This window comes from Myotis davidii, unplaced genomic scaffold (genome assembly GCF_000327345.1).
Source record: "Myotis davidii unplaced genomic scaffold, ASM32734v1 scaffold49, whole genome shotgun sequence".
Taxonomy (NCBI): domain Eukaryota; kingdom Metazoa; phylum Chordata; class Mammalia; order Chiroptera; family Vespertilionidae; genus Myotis; species Myotis davidii.
Genome location: NW_006300375.1, coordinates 5434137 through 5453641, shown reverse-complemented (window position 1 = coordinate 5453641; position 19505 = coordinate 5434137). Strand labels below are relative to the sequence as shown.

The 19505-nt window shown below is 43.1% G+C and overlaps 1 protein-coding gene across 1 annotated transcript in view; it reads left to right on the top strand.

Annotated features, from left to right (window-relative positions):
• The window catches only part of CNTNAP2 (contactin associated protein-like 2), a 1235176-nt gene that overhangs the window by 1125888 nt on the left and 89783 nt on the right, over positions 1–19505 (top strand). The window contains exon 20 of the mRNA XM_015572712.1: positions 18232–18325. Coding sequence (XP_015428198.1) covers positions 18232–18325 — 94 coding nt within the window. The remainder of the gene's footprint in view (positions 1–18231; positions 18326–19505) is intronic.

Here is a 19505-nt window from a genome sequence, read left to right as displayed (position 1 = left end):
GGCACTTAGTCTGTCTTCCAGGTTATGTGAGGTGATAGTTTTACAAAATATTGCATGCCGTCATCATAAGTTGATAAAGAGTTGTTTGTACTAATATTGGAAGATGATAGAGGAACAGATATGGTAGCTCATTGCTATAAGGTCTCAAAGAAAGGGTAGGACACTGACAAATGGGGGTAAGGGAGTCACACACACTCCATCCCTCTCCCTACTGTGATGGAGAGCAGGGAGGAACAGGGAGTGTGCGTGCTCCAAAGGAGAACACAGTGCTAACCAAAGATGCAGGAGTATGAGTACTTTGTAGATTTATCCTCTTTTTATCCCATAAGTTGAAAAGACCACCACTAGAAAAGGCTCAGTGTCAAGTATTACCTGGAGAAATACTAACTCTGAAATAGGTAACATCAGATGGTTCGTAGTTCCTATATGGATACTGAATGCTATAAAACCAATAGTCTGGGGCACATGCAGAGTTTTGTCACAAATTGTTAGAGGGACAAACCTCACATTCATGATTAATCTATGACAGTCAGACTAATAGTCAGAAGCAGAGAATGGAATTCTGGTTGCCAGGGAAATGTGGCATATTAGTCAAGGGGTACAAAAACTGCATGATTTCTGCTGTGGGGAAGAAGAAATTTTCCTCTACCTTCCAGGTTCTGCCAGCTGGTCTAATCATTAAACCTACCTGAGACAGATTAACAAAAAAAAATAACCAAATTTAATTACATACATATGGGAACCCTACATACATGAGTCAGAGATCCCCGTCTATGAGAGGTTCAGAGACAGAAAGTTAAAATGAGGTATAAATAGCATTGTGAGCTAAGGAATAAGGTTAGGTGCCTAAGGCTTCGGATGGGAGGAGAGTTGTTCTCAGATCAGTAAGAAGAGCAGATGTTCGGTAATTAGATATATGCCCTGCCATACAGATAGGTTAAAAGAAAGGGGGAGGGGGTTATCTGTGGTAATAACTCTTATGATGGACAAGGCCCCCAATTTAGATTCTTCTAGATAGTTAGGGGAGGGAGTTTCTCCTTAGCCTGCAAGTCTCCATTGCCTTCAGCTCAAAATAACCCACATGGCAAAGTGCCACATCTTGGGGAGCCCTCTTTTAAATCCCTTCACTGCAGTGTATTGATAGATAACAAATAAAAGGTATATAAAAGTGTATACAGCAATATCTCAGTTTTATAAAGCTAATATGAGGCCTTTAAAATAAAACATGAATAGTGTTTGTGCTAACTAAGATATATAACCTACTGCAATTCGTGAAAAATTATATTCACTTTTGAAATTCCAAATTAGGTGATAGTCTCCTTAGGAAAACAAAATAACAATGTAATGGAGGTGAAAACACATTTCTTTAAGAGAAATAACTGAATAGCATTTGCTGGGTGTCATAAAATTATAACTTTATAAGTAAAAAGAACTAAGAAGTCCAACTTTAAGGCCAGTGTTTTTTTGCCACACAAAGAAAGCCCACATCAAATCTTTAAGTAAACATGAAGAGCACCTCCTGTTCTTTCCATTTTAGCATCCTTCCTTCTCGGCTAACATGGAGCCTGGACTGAAGCTAGACACCGAAACTCAGATGAATTATTCAAAAACGTGTGCCTTTATTACCTTTCGACTTTCTGCCAATAAAGAACAATAAAGAAAAAGTATGTAGCTGTAAACACTCCTGAAAATTTTAATATCAGAGGTTGTTCAAGCCTTTATTAAAGAAAATAGCACTGTTCGGAAGTATTAAATCTTTTTAGGGATGTCAGAACAAATAAAGAAAATTGACCTAGCTAGCCTAAGGCCATTCTCTGGAAATTACATTTACTGTAACTTCTTGCCTGTGGCTAATTTAGTGTTTATCTACTCTGGATGATGAACTCACAGCCTTGGTGCGCACTACAAGCGTGCTTGACAGGAGGGAGGTGAATTCAGGAATAATGATGAGCCCTTTCAAGTCTCCACCTCTCCCTTCCCAGAAACACTCTGAGCCACTTAGTCTCTCTTGGGATTCTGAGCAAGTAATTACTACCTCCCCTTCCACTTTGATGGAAGACTGACTCAATACATTTAATTCTGTGGAGGGCATAGGTCAGTATGTTATTAGCTTCTTATATCATTACAAGAGTTTAATTCCATAGAAGATATCCAGGAAGAGAAGACAGAAAGATATAAAATTGGAAACTTCCCCATCAATTTGGTCTCTGTAGGAGCCAGAGTTTGTTCTCTTTTCAGTATTTTCATGTATCCAGAAAAGCCTATTCACAATTGAGATACACCCCAAAAACCTCATGACCTCATTAGCTTTTTGTAATTTGGTTTTAGGTTGGGCTATAGGTCCTTGGCTCTTGGAAGGGTATTATAGCAAGTTTGCCTTGTTTAATTCTGAACAGAGAGTAGAACTATATGGTGAAGTGTCTCCAAAAAAGAAACTGGATACACAGCTATTAGTTCCCAAGATACCTCCCCCTGCCAGTGCTTTCAAAGCGACCTAGAGCTATAAACTGAGGCCAGCTCTTCACTTAGAGGTCTGGGCACCCTGTATATAAAGAAACAAATTCTGGGTGTGCAGTGGAGATGTGGTAAAGGTTCCACTGGAGAAGGCAAAATGTTCTCAAGATGATTTTGGACTGTTCCATCAACAATGCACTTTTCTTACATTGAAAACCATATGAGGATCGCTAAGAATTTAACTCAATGACATCTCATTACCATAATCTCTTACCCATGACTTACCACCCAGCCCACCACATGTTGGAAAAATTCCAAGCCGCAACCATTCCTTAAGCCTAGCCTGGAGGAAGTTAGGTGGTCGTCAGCACCATTCCATGGGACTGCTTTCTGACAGGAAGTGACACTGAGATAAACTCAACCTCATTCAAAATAAATTCGACGAGAATCAATAGGTTCTGGCTACCTGGTGAAAGAAATTCAGGTAGACAACAATGGGTTGGTGGGGCAGGAGAGATGGACAAAGTGTGTCTTTGACCCTTAAGGAGTTTCTATTCTGGTAGGAGAGAAAAGATGTATACACTCTCCAAATACATTTCTCCAGATAGTAGAAACTTGTTCCGCCTCATCTTCCTCTAGAAGAGATGTATCAAGTTGGCCTCCCTATCAACATGTAAATAATAGAAAGGGGGTATAGCAGAAGGAATTATTAGCAGTTTGGGCTGGTAATCGAACCATAGCTCATAAAGAGAGATTTCCTTTGAGGGTAGTATGAGTCTAAGCAGAGACCCTCATGGAATTGGATGGCTACATTCATAGGTTGTCACTAAACCGTAAATAAAATGGAGTCCTTACTGGCAGGCTCTTCTACTTCGTAGCTCTGTGTTTTCAAGTTTGTTGGCAAGTTACCAAACTCTCTATTTGTGAACTAGGAATAAGGCTGCCTATTTTAATGGAGTTTGTGAGCGTTAAGTGTAAATACATAGGAAAACATCTAGCATAGTTCATCTGCCAATAAATGCTACTTCCCTTTCCTCCTTCCCAATTCCCTTCTCTTTCTTAAAAGGAGAGAGAGAGAGAGAGAGAGAGAGAGAGAGAGAGAGAGAGAGAGAGAGAGAAATCATCAACCAAGTCATTATTGACATGGCCTTCAGATCCATTGATTTGCAGGTCAACCCATAGAGCAAGTCCTTGGCACCTAGTATGCTCCTTGGCACCTAGTAGGCAGGCAATATGGCTGTTGCCTCCATAAGCCACAGTCCAGCAGACTACTTCCCTCTCCTCCTTCCCAATTCCCTTCTCTTTCTTAAAAGGAGAGAGAGAGAGAAAGAGAGAGAGAGAGAGAGAGAGAGAGAGAGAGAGAGAGAGAGAGAGAAATCATCAACCAAGTCATTATTGACATGGCCTTCAGATCCATTGATTTGCAGGTCAACCCATAGAGCAAGTCCTTGGCACCTAGTATGCTCCTTGGCACCTAGTAGGCAGGCAATATGGCTGTTGCCTCCATAAGCCACAGTCCAGCAGAAGTGACCATCAACCACACAGACATGAACCAAGGCCCAACTGAAGTGTGAACTTGTGCTGAGGAAACAAGGAAAGGGGCAAAATTAATCATCAGGGGGCGTGGAGGGAGGACGCTATTAGAGGAGACTTTACAAAGGCAGCTGAGCTGTTCCTTAAAGCTTTTCCATGGGGGTGGGAGGAGCACCTTCTCTTACTTACTTTTTGCTGTAGGGATTCAAAGTTTGCTCTTCTGCAATTCATAAAAATTATACAGAGGAAGCTAAGAAACAAACAGTTCAACCCATCCTGCTCATCTGATCAGAACTAGGAAAAGACACATAATGAATATGTCAACACTTCCAAGTTTTTCATCTCTTTTCTAACGCAGTTTCATCTGCAGATGAATTATGCAGGGCTGGACGGGACCTCCATCCTCCACAGCAGAAAAATGTGTTTACTCCACTGTACATTTCTTACAGCTCAGTGGGAAAGCAGCCACAATGCAATTTCTGATCCAGCTCAGGGTTGCAGTGTCACTTCTCTCTTTCCTTCTCTAGAACACAGCCAAAGCTTATAAACCCAGCGTCACAGAGTTCATTTTTTTTCTCCCAAGCACATTAAACACATAAATCATCTCTAAGAAAGAAGATAAGATTCCTAGATTTCTATTTTGTCTGGCATGAAAACCAGAGTTCAATCTGAGAGGCATTCTATTGTTATATCCATCTGCAGAGCACTGAAATCGCTCTCAGAGCTTGTAATTCTCAAAGTTATTTCTTAGTGCAGTAGGCAGAGAGGGTTGTTTCCCATGCACACGTAACTGAAAGCAAGCTCCGATCTCACATAAATGTAATCTTCACCGTGCAAAAATAAGTGAACCTCAACATGAGGTCCAGGATTCTGAAGGGTTGCCTACTGCCCTGTACCCAAGGGAAGGAAGTGTCAGCCTTGGGACTGAGTGAGGGTTTTGATGGACCAGGTAGCCTGGAGCGGGTCCTGAGCTAGTGTTAAGATGCCCTCTAGTGGTCATTGGTCATAACTATTGTGATGGTGATGGCACTTGGCATTGCTTGTATACTAGTAAATGGAAGCCTGCTGTTGTGTTCAAAGGATACAACCTGGGAATTTTGCTTAGCCTTGCACATCTCACAGCTCTGACCCTGAGCACAGCAATAGAGAGAGCCTCAGAAGGGTTTGCTGAGTGACTGAGTAAATGAATGAATGGAGTTGCTAAGTCATGGATTCTGAGCACACACCATGTACCTGATGCTTGTAGGAGTGCACGGATCCTTTCCACTTTCTAAGGTATATTTGATTCGCAGTCCTCCCTTCATCATCACTTATTGAACGAGAAGAATTAACCCTACTCTCACATGTTTGAGATGAGGGAAATACTGTTATTGTCGTTAGCTAGTTATTGGTGGGAAAGGAAGCAAAGGGGGAGAAATTGTTGAGCATATTATACTCAGCTGGGAAGCAGAGGCCTATTTGCTACAGCTTCACACTCCCCCAGGAAACCACCAGTCCATTCCCAGAAGATCACTGGGGGAAGGGATAGAACAAAAGAAAAGGTAAACGCAGCGCAATGAAGTCAAAATATCTCAGGGGGAGGTGGTGAGCCATAGAGGCCTGTCAGTCTACCCTGGGGGTGGGGTTGGGGAGAGATCCTTGGCTAGGCAGCGGACCCCAATGCAAGCCCTGGAAATCTTGGGAAATTAATTGGTTAAAACCCTAGGAGAACAAAGCAGATGCTCTCTCCTTCCTCTCTCTCTCTCTTTCTCCCGCCACACTCTATCGTCTAACAGGCTTTCAGGCTGAGAATCATCTCAGTCTATTTTGTTATAACTCTTTCTCTCTTACACACACACACACACACACACACACACACACACACTCACACACACACACACAAGGCTGAGTCACAAGAAAAAGAGTGAATGCTCTTCTCTCTCACACATCATTTCTCCAAGTCTTTTCTACTTCCCATTCCCCACCTCTACTAAATCCCGCCCCCCCCCCTTCTACTTCTTGGAACAGGCTCCAAACATGGCTTTAACAAACTTGAGTGTTTTCAGGGAGCTGAGTTTTCCTGCTTTCTATACCTTAGCAGAGCTTGTTGTCAAGCTGAGCTTCAGGCCCGTGGCATGTTCCCACATTCTGAAGTCGCTCTGTATATACCAGTTTTCTGGATGTACGTTTCCATTCTTCCACCTGGAACGGGATTTGAAGGATGTGGTTTTCAGTCCTCTTATAATGCCAGTGTTTACACTCCCTCCTGAATATTGTTATTGCTGCCAAAACCTCCTGGCAAAGTAATATTGATAGAGCGTCTGCACTAAAAAGAATGTGTTTGCTGAGGTGTGTTTTTTTTTAATAACAAGGACTTTAACTATATTACAGTTAAAATCAATAGAAATATAACCTTTCCAGCCACATAAAATGAGTTCATTTTTATTATTAGTCTTTTCCTGTCATTACAGTGTCATGATTGCAAAAGGAACCAGGTCAACTTAGCTTTATTAAAAGACCATTAAAGAAACAAATTCGAACTCATTTAAATACTGAAGCCAGTGCATTAAAAAGATCAATAAAGTAAAAGCACCTGGGATTGCTTTATTTAAACACCTCTCATATGAGTCTCCATTCCACAGTCATGATTTTAGCTAATCTATATCCCAGAACAGCCAATGAAGGAAAAACTGCTGTTTCATTAAATAGGCTTAGAACCATAAAGCCCTTAACTTTAGTCTGATTAGACATACAGCATTTACATTTTAAATAGCATCTGGCAAAGAACCATTGATCAGTGAATACTATTTACTTAAAAACCATTAGCTCCCAGGGTCAGGAGAATGACAATGATAGAAAAATGAAAAATAAGAAACAGGATTAGACTCTAGTGACAGAGAGTCCTAGAATTGCAGGAAGTCAGGAAATTTTTATTTCTAATGACACGTAGCAGGGTACTTTGCACATAATATTGTATAACACAAATGTGTATTAAACTGAATATTTATTGCTGACTCCAAGCATGGGCTTGGATTAGGCACAAACTTCTTGGTGCCTCAGTCTCCCCATACCTGACTATAATAATATCCTTTCTACCTCCTTCCCTAGATATGAGAACAAAGATGATTGTCACAAACCTCTTCAAGTTTTTCCTTATAAACTATAATGTAAATTACAAACTTCAGTGGTAGCATTTGCTTAGAATAATTTTAGAATCAGAATGGCCCATATGGGCCATTAATTCCAACCCCTGACATAACTTAGAATTGCCACCAGCCCCTGACTGACATCCCCAGATATAGATAGAACACATGCTATTCTTCTTTTCAAAATGCCATTTAATGTGCTTTTCTAATTCAGAAACGAACACAAAGGAAAATTAAGTTTGCTTGAGAGTCCCATTTAAAGCCAGTTTCTCCATTTTTCCTCTCAACCCATCTTGCCTACTCAAGGACATGACAGTTCTCTGTCTTCCCTCTCTTCTGGCTCATTCCCAACAGCAAACAAACCCGTGATTGTTTCTCCCACTTAAAATAAAATTTCCTCCTGGCCCCACTTTCCCCATTTTGACCTGTTCCATACCTTTGTATAAATCATAGAGCATATGCAGTCTTTTATGTCTGGCTCCTTCCATGCTGCATGGTAGTTCGGAGATTCATTCTCGTTGTTGTGTATGTTGTAGTATTTTAATTGCTGCATAGTATTGCATTTAAGAATATACTTCCATTGGTTTATTCTTTCACGTTTTAATGGACATAGGGATCATTCCCAGTTTGGGGATATTGTGAACACACCTGTTATGAACATTTGCATGCTTATGTAGATTGTGGACATGCTTTTTTCTTTTTTCTTGAATAAATATCTGGGAATGGGATTGATGGGTTGCATGGTATGTCTATGTTTAACTTCATAAGAAATTGTTTTCTATTTTATGTCCCCTTCAGCAGAGCTCTGTATACTCACAAGAATTTGATATTGTCAGTCTTTCTCATTATATCCGCTCAAGTGGGCACAGAGTGGTGTCTAATCTTGGTTTCGTTTTCGTTTTCATTTCCCTGGTGACTAATGGTGTTGAGTAACTTTTCATATGCTTATTGACCAATTGATAAATATTTTGTAAAATGTGTCTGATCAAGTCTTTTGCCCTTTTCTTATTGGACTGTTGCCATTTACTCCTGAGTTATGAGAGTTCTTTACGCATTCCAGACACGATTCCACTGTCAGATGCATGTATCATGACGATTTTCCCTTACATTTCCTCTTATACCCATTCGCAGTCAGGTTTTTGCCCACTCCCCTAAAACTGTTCTCATCAAGATCATCCATCACCTCCTCACTTCAATTCAGTTCTCATATTATTCCACTTAAAGGCGATATTCAATATAAGTAATCCCTTGCCTTTGAGAACACCACCCTCTTCTTATTTCCTGCCTTATTGACCCTTCTGTTCAGTCTCCTTTTACTAACCATTCTTCAGTTAGTATACTTATGGGCACCTCACAGGTCCAGATACAAGAACTTTATTTGAAGATGAGACAGCTCTTGTCGTACGGCCTGGGCCTTATAACTGCATCAGAGGGCTTCCCCAAGGCTTGGGGCTAGTGACTGAGTGAGGGGGTTAGATATGATTCCAAGAATAAGAATTAATTCACACAGCTGGTGTGGCTTAGTGGTTGAGCACTGACCTATGAACCAGGAGGTCATGGTCCTATTTCCGGTCAGGACACAGGCCCAGGTTTCAGACTCAGTCCCTGGTAGGGGTCATACCAGAAGCAGCCAATCAATAATTCTCTCTCATCATTGATGTTTCTATCTCTCTCTCCCTCTCCCTTCCTTTCTGAAATCAATAAAAATATTTTTTAAAAGAATTAGTTCATCCATTGCAGTTGGATCTGGTGAAGGGAAAGCAGAAGAACATGCCAGGTGAAGGACACAGCACAAAAGAAGCCCTGAAGTATGTTTCAGAGAACACATGGGGTCCCAAGGACTGAGAGGTGGAGTTGGGTCAGACCAGAGGGGGAGGGGAGAACCCACAGCTCTTTCCCCTCCTCTTTGCCCTCTGATCACCTTGGGCCATTTCATATCTCCTGGAGAGGCAAAGGGTCCCCTGGCTTGTCCATCTACTGGTAACTGAAGTATTCGGACTCCCAGTCATGGAGGTGTATGCCATGTATCACACTCAGCCTCCTCCACTGTTAACCCAATCATGAAAGCGTGACCATTCCTCATTTATTCTACGGTTGTGTTACAGGGCAGTGTTTCTTGGCCTCTTTCTGTTCCTTAAATATAACTATCTGCCATAAGGTTTATGAGCAGCTTATGCCAGCAACAAACTAAGGTGAAAGGCGGTGTGACCTCCCAGATTGTGACCTACTGTCTACATCCTTGGTCGTTCTTGGAATTGTATGGAGGGCCCTATGGCTGGGCACCATAGGCTGGGAAGAGGCTGGCATGCTGTCCCCCACAATGATGCCATATGGTCCCAGGAATGGGTTATGCCAAACTCAAAGACCCAGCAGTAATGGGCGCGTCCCATAACATTAACATTCAGGGTCTCAAGTTAGCCGTCAGTCCTTCTGCAATCCTTAGTATGAAGTCAGGCTCACTCACCCAACCAAATGGTCATAAAATTAGATGGGCTTCCATTAATTGGATCATCCATGGAGCTCTTTTCTAGTCTAGAAGTTCTGTACTAGCTCTTGGAGAAGGATGGGGAAGTGAAAGCTAGGGTTTCCATAACATATGTCTGTCTGTCTGTCTGTCTGTCTGTCTCTCTCTCTCTACACACACACACACACACACACACACACAAACCAGTGTGGCTTAGCCAGTGCGGACTCATTTAATACTTATTAAGTAAACAGCTAAGATGGAGATGGCACTGGCCCATTTCACGTGGGTCCTCAGGGGACCAGGAGGTTTCCTAGATACAGCTGCAGAAAAGAAACAGCCCAGAGTCCAGAGGTGAGGTGCAGCACGTGGGCTCCGACCTCCGGTGTATTTCCTCTCGGCCTGCCCAGCCCACTGCTCATAGTTCCACAAGCAGGTCCACAGGCCCTGCACTGCTCTTGGAGAAGGACAGGGGGAGGGGTGTGGCCCTTGTCCTCACAGTCACGGTTCAGCCAAGGGATAGCTGCAACTCCATAATGGGTGGCAGACCCACAATGAATTTTTTTGTCTTCCACACTCCTCTAAGTTTATTCTGTGTCCTCTGCATTAATGAGAACAGGTTGAGTTGGAGTTGGGAAGAAGTGGAAAGCATTTAGAGGACTGATCTTTGGTGTTGGATGGGCTCCTGCTCCTTCCAGTTCTCAGATGTGAATAGCCTGAGGCTTGTAGGGACCCCAAGCTGCAGACCCCCAGGTGGATTGGAAAGTAAAGTGGGAGAGAAGGCTGCAGCCTCCTGTAAAGTCTACAGAGTTTTAGGTTAGAAGGGATAAGCAGAGATGGGTGATGGTTGAGACAAGCAAGCCTGTCTCTCATCCCTAACACCTCTTTGCTTCGGCTTTATTCATATCTAACCTTTGAGCTTCAACTTAGAGTAGAATATTCATCAAGATAGTATATTCCAAATTCAATGTCTCTGAGCTAACTCCAAGTATTCCCTACAATTAAGGATTCAGAAAGGAGGCAAGAAACCTCAGGCCCTTGTCTAGAGCCCCTCATGGCAATGTTTCATGCCCCTTCTCAGATGTGCCCCTCTGGGGGTGAGAGGTCACCCACACTGCTTAGGTCTTTCTTCTCTGTTCCTTCCCCACTTTCTCCATTTCACCCCCAAACATAAACAGGTTGACAAAATCCTTTCAAACTATGCCAAGGCCAATTGTGGCTTAAAAATGGAAGTGAACTGAAGTCACACAATAATACCTGAACGGACACTAAAGCTCTAATTCTGCGTGAGACGGGAGCCCCAGCCTGAACCAGCGTGCTTTTAACGCCTTAATAGCATCTGTTGAACAAATTAGTGTTCCCTGAAGGTTGTCCTGGGGCACGCAGAGTCACAGTCTTTAATTTTAATGAGCCCCCATTGCACAGGCTCTGACTGCCAGCGGGGTGACTACCAGCTAGATGTGCAGCAAAATAGCTCACCTGGATCCCAAAGAAATTACCTTGAAATTATCCCACTCTACCGTGGCAATACAAGTGAGAAGACACAATGTGACGTGTCCTCGGGCTTTTCAGGTTGAGCTTGTCTTGCCTGATCTGATTGGATGCATTTTCTCTTTTTAAATGTCAGTATTTCAAATGCAGCTGATCATCTCCCTTCCTGAGTTGAAAGGGCTGGGCTAGGTTAGAGACTGTCACCGTGTAGCCAGATGTACAGGTTAGCCAACTCTGTCACTTACTCTCTTTCTGGCTTTGGGCACGTTTTGTGACAGTAAAGCAGAGAACTGCTATTTGATGTCTGTTCAATGTGGAGTCTCTTAGGGCAGCAGTCGCCAACCTTTCGGACCTCACGGACCACCAGTGGTCTGTGGACTATCGGTTGGCGACCGCAGTAGGGCACCCAGAGAGAGCACCCATGTGAGGACCACAGAAAGGCTGTGCTTGTTCAGCCCGCAGAGAGCAGAGAGATTCTGAAGTGGCCAGGCTGGAGCCGGTCTGGAGTTGTTGGGCCAGCAAAAGGCCACCCTCCAGAGCGCAGGTGGGGAGGCAGCAGCTCAGCAGCTGCATGCGCGCAGTAGGAGGTAAGAGGACTTCGGAGCACAAGGACCACATCGCAGCTGCACAGGGGCTCCAGTTTCCAGTTGAGAGTCTTGTCACCCAGCTATAGGGTCACAGAGGGATCACGCTGTGTGCCTGTGGCAAAGGCAGGCTCCGCAGGATGTCCTCACACTCTAGGCAGATCCCCTGATTCCCCCCTCCTCCAAGCCAGCACTGGAAATTTCCAGAAGCCCCTTCCTCCTGCAGTGTCCCTCCAGTGCCCTCTACTGAGAAAGCATCACACTGTGCTCACTTTAAAAGAGATGAGAGGAATCCGTGCTTATCATGGAGCATATATGAAAGGGTGCAGGTAGGGCCCGGGGGCAATAAATTGATTTTTGACACGGACTCACATCCCAAGGACAGGGATGGGAAGGAGCTTATATCAGGATGGGCCTGTGCTGGGAGGATGCTGGAGAGCAGGCTGTCTTCTGGATTGGATGGTCTTGGCGAGCAGGGCAATCCCGTAACTGGGCATTTTATAATTTTCATGTGGGAGGCAGGAAGAATGGAACAAGATGAAAGTTGTTATTAGGGAAATGATCTTGGGAGAACTGGATGTCTGGTCATTTTTTTATTGCATAGTGGTGTGGTTTTTTTTTAATTTCTTGTATTATGTTTCCATTGCTGCTGTAACAAATTCAGGGGCTTAAAACACCACCAATTTATTTTACCGTTCCAGAGGCCAGATGCCCAAAATTAGGATTGCTGTGTTGATAAAAGTATTGGCAGGGCTGGCTTCTTGTGGAGGCTCTTTGCCTTTTTTCAGCTTCTAGAAGTCACCTGCGTTCCTGGCTCAGCCCAGATAATCCAGGATCATCTCCTTCTCTCAGATCCTTAATTTAATCACATACGCCATGTCCCAGAGCTCCCTTTCCCACTGTGCTCTGCACTTGGACTTAGCCTCTCCCCACAATCCCACCTGCACCCCCCGGCCCTGGGCACAAAGCAGGGAGGAGCTTAGGACAGAAGGAGTAAAGAAGCACAGATTCTTGTCTCCTAGTGAAGGAAAAGGTGTAGGTCACCCATGAGGAGCAAGGAGTCCCAGTCCAATACCAGGCCCTCCATCCCAGGGTTCCAGTGTCAGGAAGAAAAGTCCCCATAATCTTTGGCAGTAAAAACCAGCAGGGATTGAGGCTGAGGAAGACAGAAGCTGCTGGAGTCCCAGGCAGTTCCTCTTAAAGGGCCCCGCACATGGACTTATTCAGACTCACTCCCTCTGGGTTCTAGCATGGGGACAGCAGCTTAAAAGGCACCAGAGACATACAGGGAGGAACTGTTTGGCATCAGGGACACCTTTCTCCCAGACAGAAGTGCTGCCAGAGGCCATTGTTCCTTTTCTGATCCCTTCACCTACAGATCTGGCAGATGGGCACCATATCTGAGACTCCATCAACTTGGCGCACACTGTTTGCCTTGCCCTGGTGATTCCCTGAGGCCCTGGCCCGCCCAACTTTCTGGCCCACCCATGCTGTTTCCAGTGGCTTGACCATAGGAATGGCCTGTCTTAGTTTATGCTTCAGATTTTCCTAAAAACCTCAAACAAACAGCATCTGGCCTCAGTGAGCCCCATATGTCTTGCTAAGTGGCCCCAGGCCTGGCACTAGCAACAGCCATCCTCAGTTCACAGATTGGCCTCTCCTGGCACCTCCAAGGCCAACACAAGTAGATCACTTGGTAGCTCATGCCAGGTGGCCCTGGGCAGAACACAGGCAATGGCAGACCTTGCCTGCACCTCCCAGAGGCCCCAGAGCCAGCACACATAGTAGACAGTTTCAGATCACATAAAAGCACCACCACCCAACCACCTCCACAAGCAACACACTGAAGGGGCAGACTCATTGGGTACCAGAGCCCTGCTCTGTGCAGTGGGCTCCTGCAAAGCAGATCCTCCAAGGTGGTCAGAAGTCGGTGGTCAGTGATTACAGCCAGTCCTTGCAGCTGATCAGCCTGAGTAAATCCCTCCCATTGAGGTGCCAACAGCAATCAAGACTCAAATTACAGTAGGAGAGTGTACAGGCCACACAGGGGGTACACCTCGAGTGCCCAAATGGGGTGGTCAGGGAGGCTGTGCTACTGGACCCTATAGAACACCTACTGCATTAGGCCACCTATCTTTTGCCTGGGAGACGTAGCAGCTCTACCTAATACATAGAAATAAACACAGGGAGGCAGCCAAAATGAGGAGACAAAGAAACATGGCCCAGCCCTAGCCGGTTTGGCTCAGTGGATAGAGCATCAGACTGTGTTTTGAAGGGTCCCAGGTTCAATTCCAGTCAAGGGCATGTACCTTGGTTACAAGCTCGAGCTCCAGCCCTGGTCAGGGTACATGTGGGAGGCGGCCAATCCATGTGTCTCTCTCACATCGGTTTCTCTCTCTCTCACTCTCCCCCTCCCTTCTACTCTCTCTGGAGATGAATAGAAAAATATCTTTGGGTTAAGATTTAAAAAAAAAAACACAACACTCTAGAAAAAGAACTGAACAAAATGGAGACAAACAATCTATTAGATGCAGAATTCAAAATACTGATTATAAGGATGCTCAAGGAACTTAATGAGGACCTCACATCATAAAAATGAACCAGTCAGAAATGCAGGATACACTAACTGAAATAAAGAATAGTTTACAGGGAATCAACAGCAGAGTGGGTAAAGCCAAGAATCAAATCAGCAATTTGAAATATAAGAAAGCAAAAACACCCAATTAGAATGGCAAAAAGAAAAAAAAACTATCTAAAAAAATTGAAGATAGTGTAAGGAGCCTCTGGGACAATTTCAGGTACACCAACATTCACGTCATGGGGTTGCTAGGAGAGGAGAGAGAGCAAGAAATTGAAAACCTATTGAAAAAATAATGACAGAAAATTTCCCTAACTTTGTGAAGGAAACAGAGTCCCAAACAAAATGAACCCACAGAGGCCCACACCAACCCACATCATGATTGAAATGCATAAGGTTAAAGACAAACAGAAAAACTTAAAAGCAGTAAAAGAAAAGCAGTTAATTACCTACAAAGGAGCTCCCATAAGATTATCACCTGATTTCTCAAAAGAAACTTTATAGACCAGAGGGTGTGGCAAGAAATATTCAAAATGATGAAAAGCAAGGACCTACAACCAAGATTACTCTCCCTGCAAAGTATCATTTAAAATTGATGGACACCAAAAAAAAAAAAAAAACTAAAGAAGTTCATCACTACCAAACCAGTATAATGTGAAGGTTAAAGGGTCTTCTTTAAAAAAAAAGAAGATTAAAAATATGAACAATAAAATGGCAATAAATACATATCTATCAATAATTGAATCTACAAATAAAATGAATAAGTAGAACAGAAACAGATTCAAATACAAAGAACTTTTTGTTAGTTGCCAGATTGGAGGGGGGCATTGGTGAAAAAGGTGAAGGGATTAAAAATACAAATTGGTTGTGTCTCTTTTATACTTTTGCAATCCATCAAACTGTCAGTTGGGACTTCAGTGCTCCAAACCCAAAAGTCAAGAATTACTTAATGGATAATTGGAGTTAAGTGCTTCTGGTGTGTTGTGTTCTCTGACATACTTACCCTAATACTTTGTTTCAAAATGGAATAACTAAAACTGTTGTGTTTTATTGAATGATAATGAGCAGTATTAAGTATTAATCACTATGTATTAAACTGTGTGCTAGTGTAGTACAGAATCAGCCAAGATGGAGCTGATTCTGTTAGGAGATTGCTTTAACTATTATAAATCACTAGAGGCCTAGTGCACGAAATTCATGCACGGGGGAGACGGGGGGTCTCTCACCCCAGTCTGCACCCCCTCGCAATCCGGGATCCCTCTCATAATCCGCTTACAGAGAATCACAAATTGAAATTCACTTCTCTATTTATAATACACTAGAGGCCTAGTGCACGAAATGCATGCATGGGGGAGAGGGGGTCTCTCACCCCGGTCTGCACCCCCTCTCAATCTGGGATCCCTCTCATAATCCGGGATTGCTGGCTCCTAATCACTCACCTGCCTGCCTGCCTGATCACCCCTACCCATTCTGCCTGCCTGCCTGATCACCCCTACCCATTCTGCCTGCCTGCCTGATCACCCCTACCCATTCTGCCTGCCTGCCTGATCACCCCTACCCATTCTGCCTGCCTGCCTGATCACCCCTACCCATTCTGCCTGCCTGCCTGATCACCCCTACCCATTCTGCCTGCCTGCCTGATCACCCCTACCCATTCTGCCTGCCTGCCTGATCACCCCTACCCATTCTGCCTGCCTGCCTGATCACCCCTAACCACTCTGCCTGCCTGATCACCCCTAGCTTCTTGCCTGCTTGCCCGATCAGCCCTAACTGCCTCTGCCTTAGCCCCCGCTGCCGTGGCTTCACCTGGAAGGACATCTGGAATGATGTCTGGAAGGTTGTTCAGCTGTCCAATCTAATTAGCATATTATGCTTTTATTATTATGTGCAAACCTATATTATTTTTCTTTAGTGGGCATATGTTGTTTGTATAATTTTTCAGTTTTTTAACAGGATAGATTAAATTATAAGAAGTACTTAAGGGGAGATCATCACTGTGATGCATTATAGAATCGCCTATTAGTTACTAGTACATTGGCCATTTGCAGTTAGCTTTTTTGACAACAGATAATAGAAATGGGTGGGGGGACAGCAGCAGTTACCTTTGCGTGCCACTAGATGGAGCCAAAGCAGCTCCTAATATTTGGCAGGTGGGGAAAAAAAAGGAGTCTCCTTGCTCCAGAGAAACAACTTCAAATATTTAAGATTTTTCTGACCAGAATAAAATGTTTTGTTAATGAGGCAATTCAAATTATTTTTTTAACTTTTCAAAATTATAGTCAAGGACATCTGTATTACTTTCAACAATAAAGATAAATTTTTAAAAAATTATAGTTGAACATACCAGTGTTCGCTTTAATGGTAGTTTTTGGACTTTTGTTACAGTATTACCAAATACCCAGGCACAAAAGACTTACAGTTCTGCAGATCAAAACTCCGCAAATTCCTGAGATGTGTGTCTTTGACTCTTCGCTTGACTTTCTCAGTGACCTCTAGGTTTTTAGTAAACAGAGAGAGATTAGCTCCCTTCCTCCCACACTTGCCAGCCACCCTCTGGTCCCCAGAGCGGGCTGGCTTCCTGCATCTTTGCCCACCTTAGCCCTTGCTAGCCAGGACCTGGGAGTGGATCTAGTTCCTGGAGTCTGCGCTGTCAGCTTCAGCAAGTTGCTTCTTGTATCCAGTTACCACGGAATGCCTTTGCTGGACAGTGACCCAGGTTTTTCTTCTGATGTTCCCCCTCCCTCATGCTTTCCTCCTCAGGTATTAAACTCTTTTCAGAGAAAAGGCGAGGTCACAAAGGAAGTTTTTCACAGGTGGATACAAAGAAGCACTGAAGGCTCTAGGACAGTGATGGCGAACCTATGACACACGTGTCAGAGGTGACACGCAAACTCATTTTTTTGGTTGATTTTTCTTTGTTAAATGGCATTTAAATATTTAAAATAAATATCAAAAATATAAGTCTTTCTTTTACTATGGTTGCAAATATCAAAAAATTTCTGTATGTGACACGGCACCAGAGTTAGTTTAGGGTTTTTCAAAATGCTGACATGCCAAGCTCAAAAGGTTCACCATCACTGCTCTAGGAGCTCATCGTTGGGGAAACACAATTAGACTGTATCGGTTTTTTAAGGCAGGAAAAGCCACACAGGGACACAAAGGACAAGTCCTGTGATTCTGGGACAGCCTCATTGGCACTTTACGCGTGGGAAGGGTAGTGAGAACTGTGCATTGCTCCCACCCCATCACTGTAAGCTGTTTCCATTGGCTTCCTCCTCCCTCCCTCTGTGGCCAACTCACCTGCCCTGTGGTAGGAAGGAGAAGTTACCCTCATTTTGATAATCAAGACAACTATGTATCCTTACCCAACCTGAACCTCAACATTTGAATATATAGTCAGACATAAAATATATATTCATATTTGAAAATATATGTTCTGAAGATCCATATTGGTCTATAAGCTGATAGTACCAAAAGGTGAAGAAAGTGGAACAGTAAGAGGATCCTAAACAAAATGTATTGCTATTGATGTAGCATTTTCTATCTCAGAGATCAGTACTGGAGATTTGATCAAGCAGATTTTATCCCAATAAAATGAGCAAGGATCGTAACCCAGGAGGGAAATTATCCACAGAAAATGTGCATAAACTGGAGAACAGTTCATAAAGGGTCTTCACTTAACAAGTTCACATTGCTTTCAAAGAGCTATGAAGGAACAAACTTCTAATGAAATGAGGTATCTTGAAACCAAGATTCAAAGAGTGGTATCATCCCCCTGGAAGATTTGAGTCCAGTGCAAGATAGTGGAATTCTTCTAAAATTCATAAAGGGTCTTCACTTACCAAGTTCACATGCTTTCAAAGAGCTATGAAGGAACAAACTTCTAATGAAGTGAGGTACTTGAAACCAAGATTCAAAGAGTGATGTCATCCCCCCGGAAGATTTGAGTCCAGTGCAAGATAGTGGCATTCTTCTGAATATGACTCTTTTTCCTTCCTGCAGCTGGATCATTATCCTTCTGTGACTTACCACCTGCCAAGCTCATCTGACACGCTGTTCAACTCTCCCAAGTCGCTCTTCCTAGGAAAAGTTATAGGTAAGAATTTGGGGCAAATTGCTCACATCCTATATTCTAAAGCTGCTAGTTCCCCTTTTAAACAGATTGTGGTTGGTGATTGGGGCATCCTAGTCAATGATAGTTGGAATCAGTGTTATTTGGTGTGTGGCACACACTAAAACACAACTAAAAACAAGTGTCTGCTCCTGGCTTCTTTATGTAGAATATGTTCATTGGTTTCTTAAAGACCTCTCCCTGCTAACGATATTTAAATTAACTTTTTTTATTCTAAGCATATCAATGTGATTCTTTCTTCCTCTCACTCCTGAGAATAGCTCACCTGATACTATTTGCAAGTTAGAAGGCCAGTAGGAATTGGAAAATTGTGACAGAACAACCTCCCCTGTGTGTGATTGTGGCTTAATGAGTCATCCTTGCCCTTTTCTTTACTATCAGTCAGTGCTATCGAGACTAAAATATTGATATTATTGACTAGGTATTTTTAAATGATTAAGCCAATGGATTTTTTTACTATGAGAATGTATATTATGAACCCAAGATGGAAGTAGTAAGATGGTGGATAATGTGCTGGCCAAGGAGGAGGGTGGCTTTGTGTCCAGTGGATAGTGGTGATGAGGATGGTATTTAATCATAAAAGGCATTCATTTTAAAAAAATTGGGTGGGAGGAACAGAAAATAAGAGAATAGGAGACCACCCTATAATAAAAATAACAATAATATACACAATAATATAGGACTTATTGCAGGCCCAACTCCATTTTAAGCACTTTTAATATATGAACTCATTTAATCTCTGTAGCAATTCCATAAGATAATCAAGATTATTATAGTTATAGGTAAGAATTTGGGGCAAATTGCTCACGTCCTATATTCTAAAGCTGCTAGTTCCCCTTTTAAACAGATTGTGGTTGGTGATTGGGGCATCCTAGTCAATGATAGTTGGAATCAGTGTTATTTGGTGTGTGGCACACACTAAAACACAACTAAAAGCAAGTGTCTGCTCCTGGCTTCTTTATGTAGCATATGTTCATTGGTTTCTTAAAGACCTCCGCCTGCTAATGATATTTAAATTAACTTTTTTTATTCTAAGCATATCAATGTGATTCTTTCTTCCTCTCACTCCTGAGAATAGCTCACCTGATACTATTTGCAAGTTAGAAGGCCAGTAGGAATTGGAAAATTGTGACAGAAAAGAAAC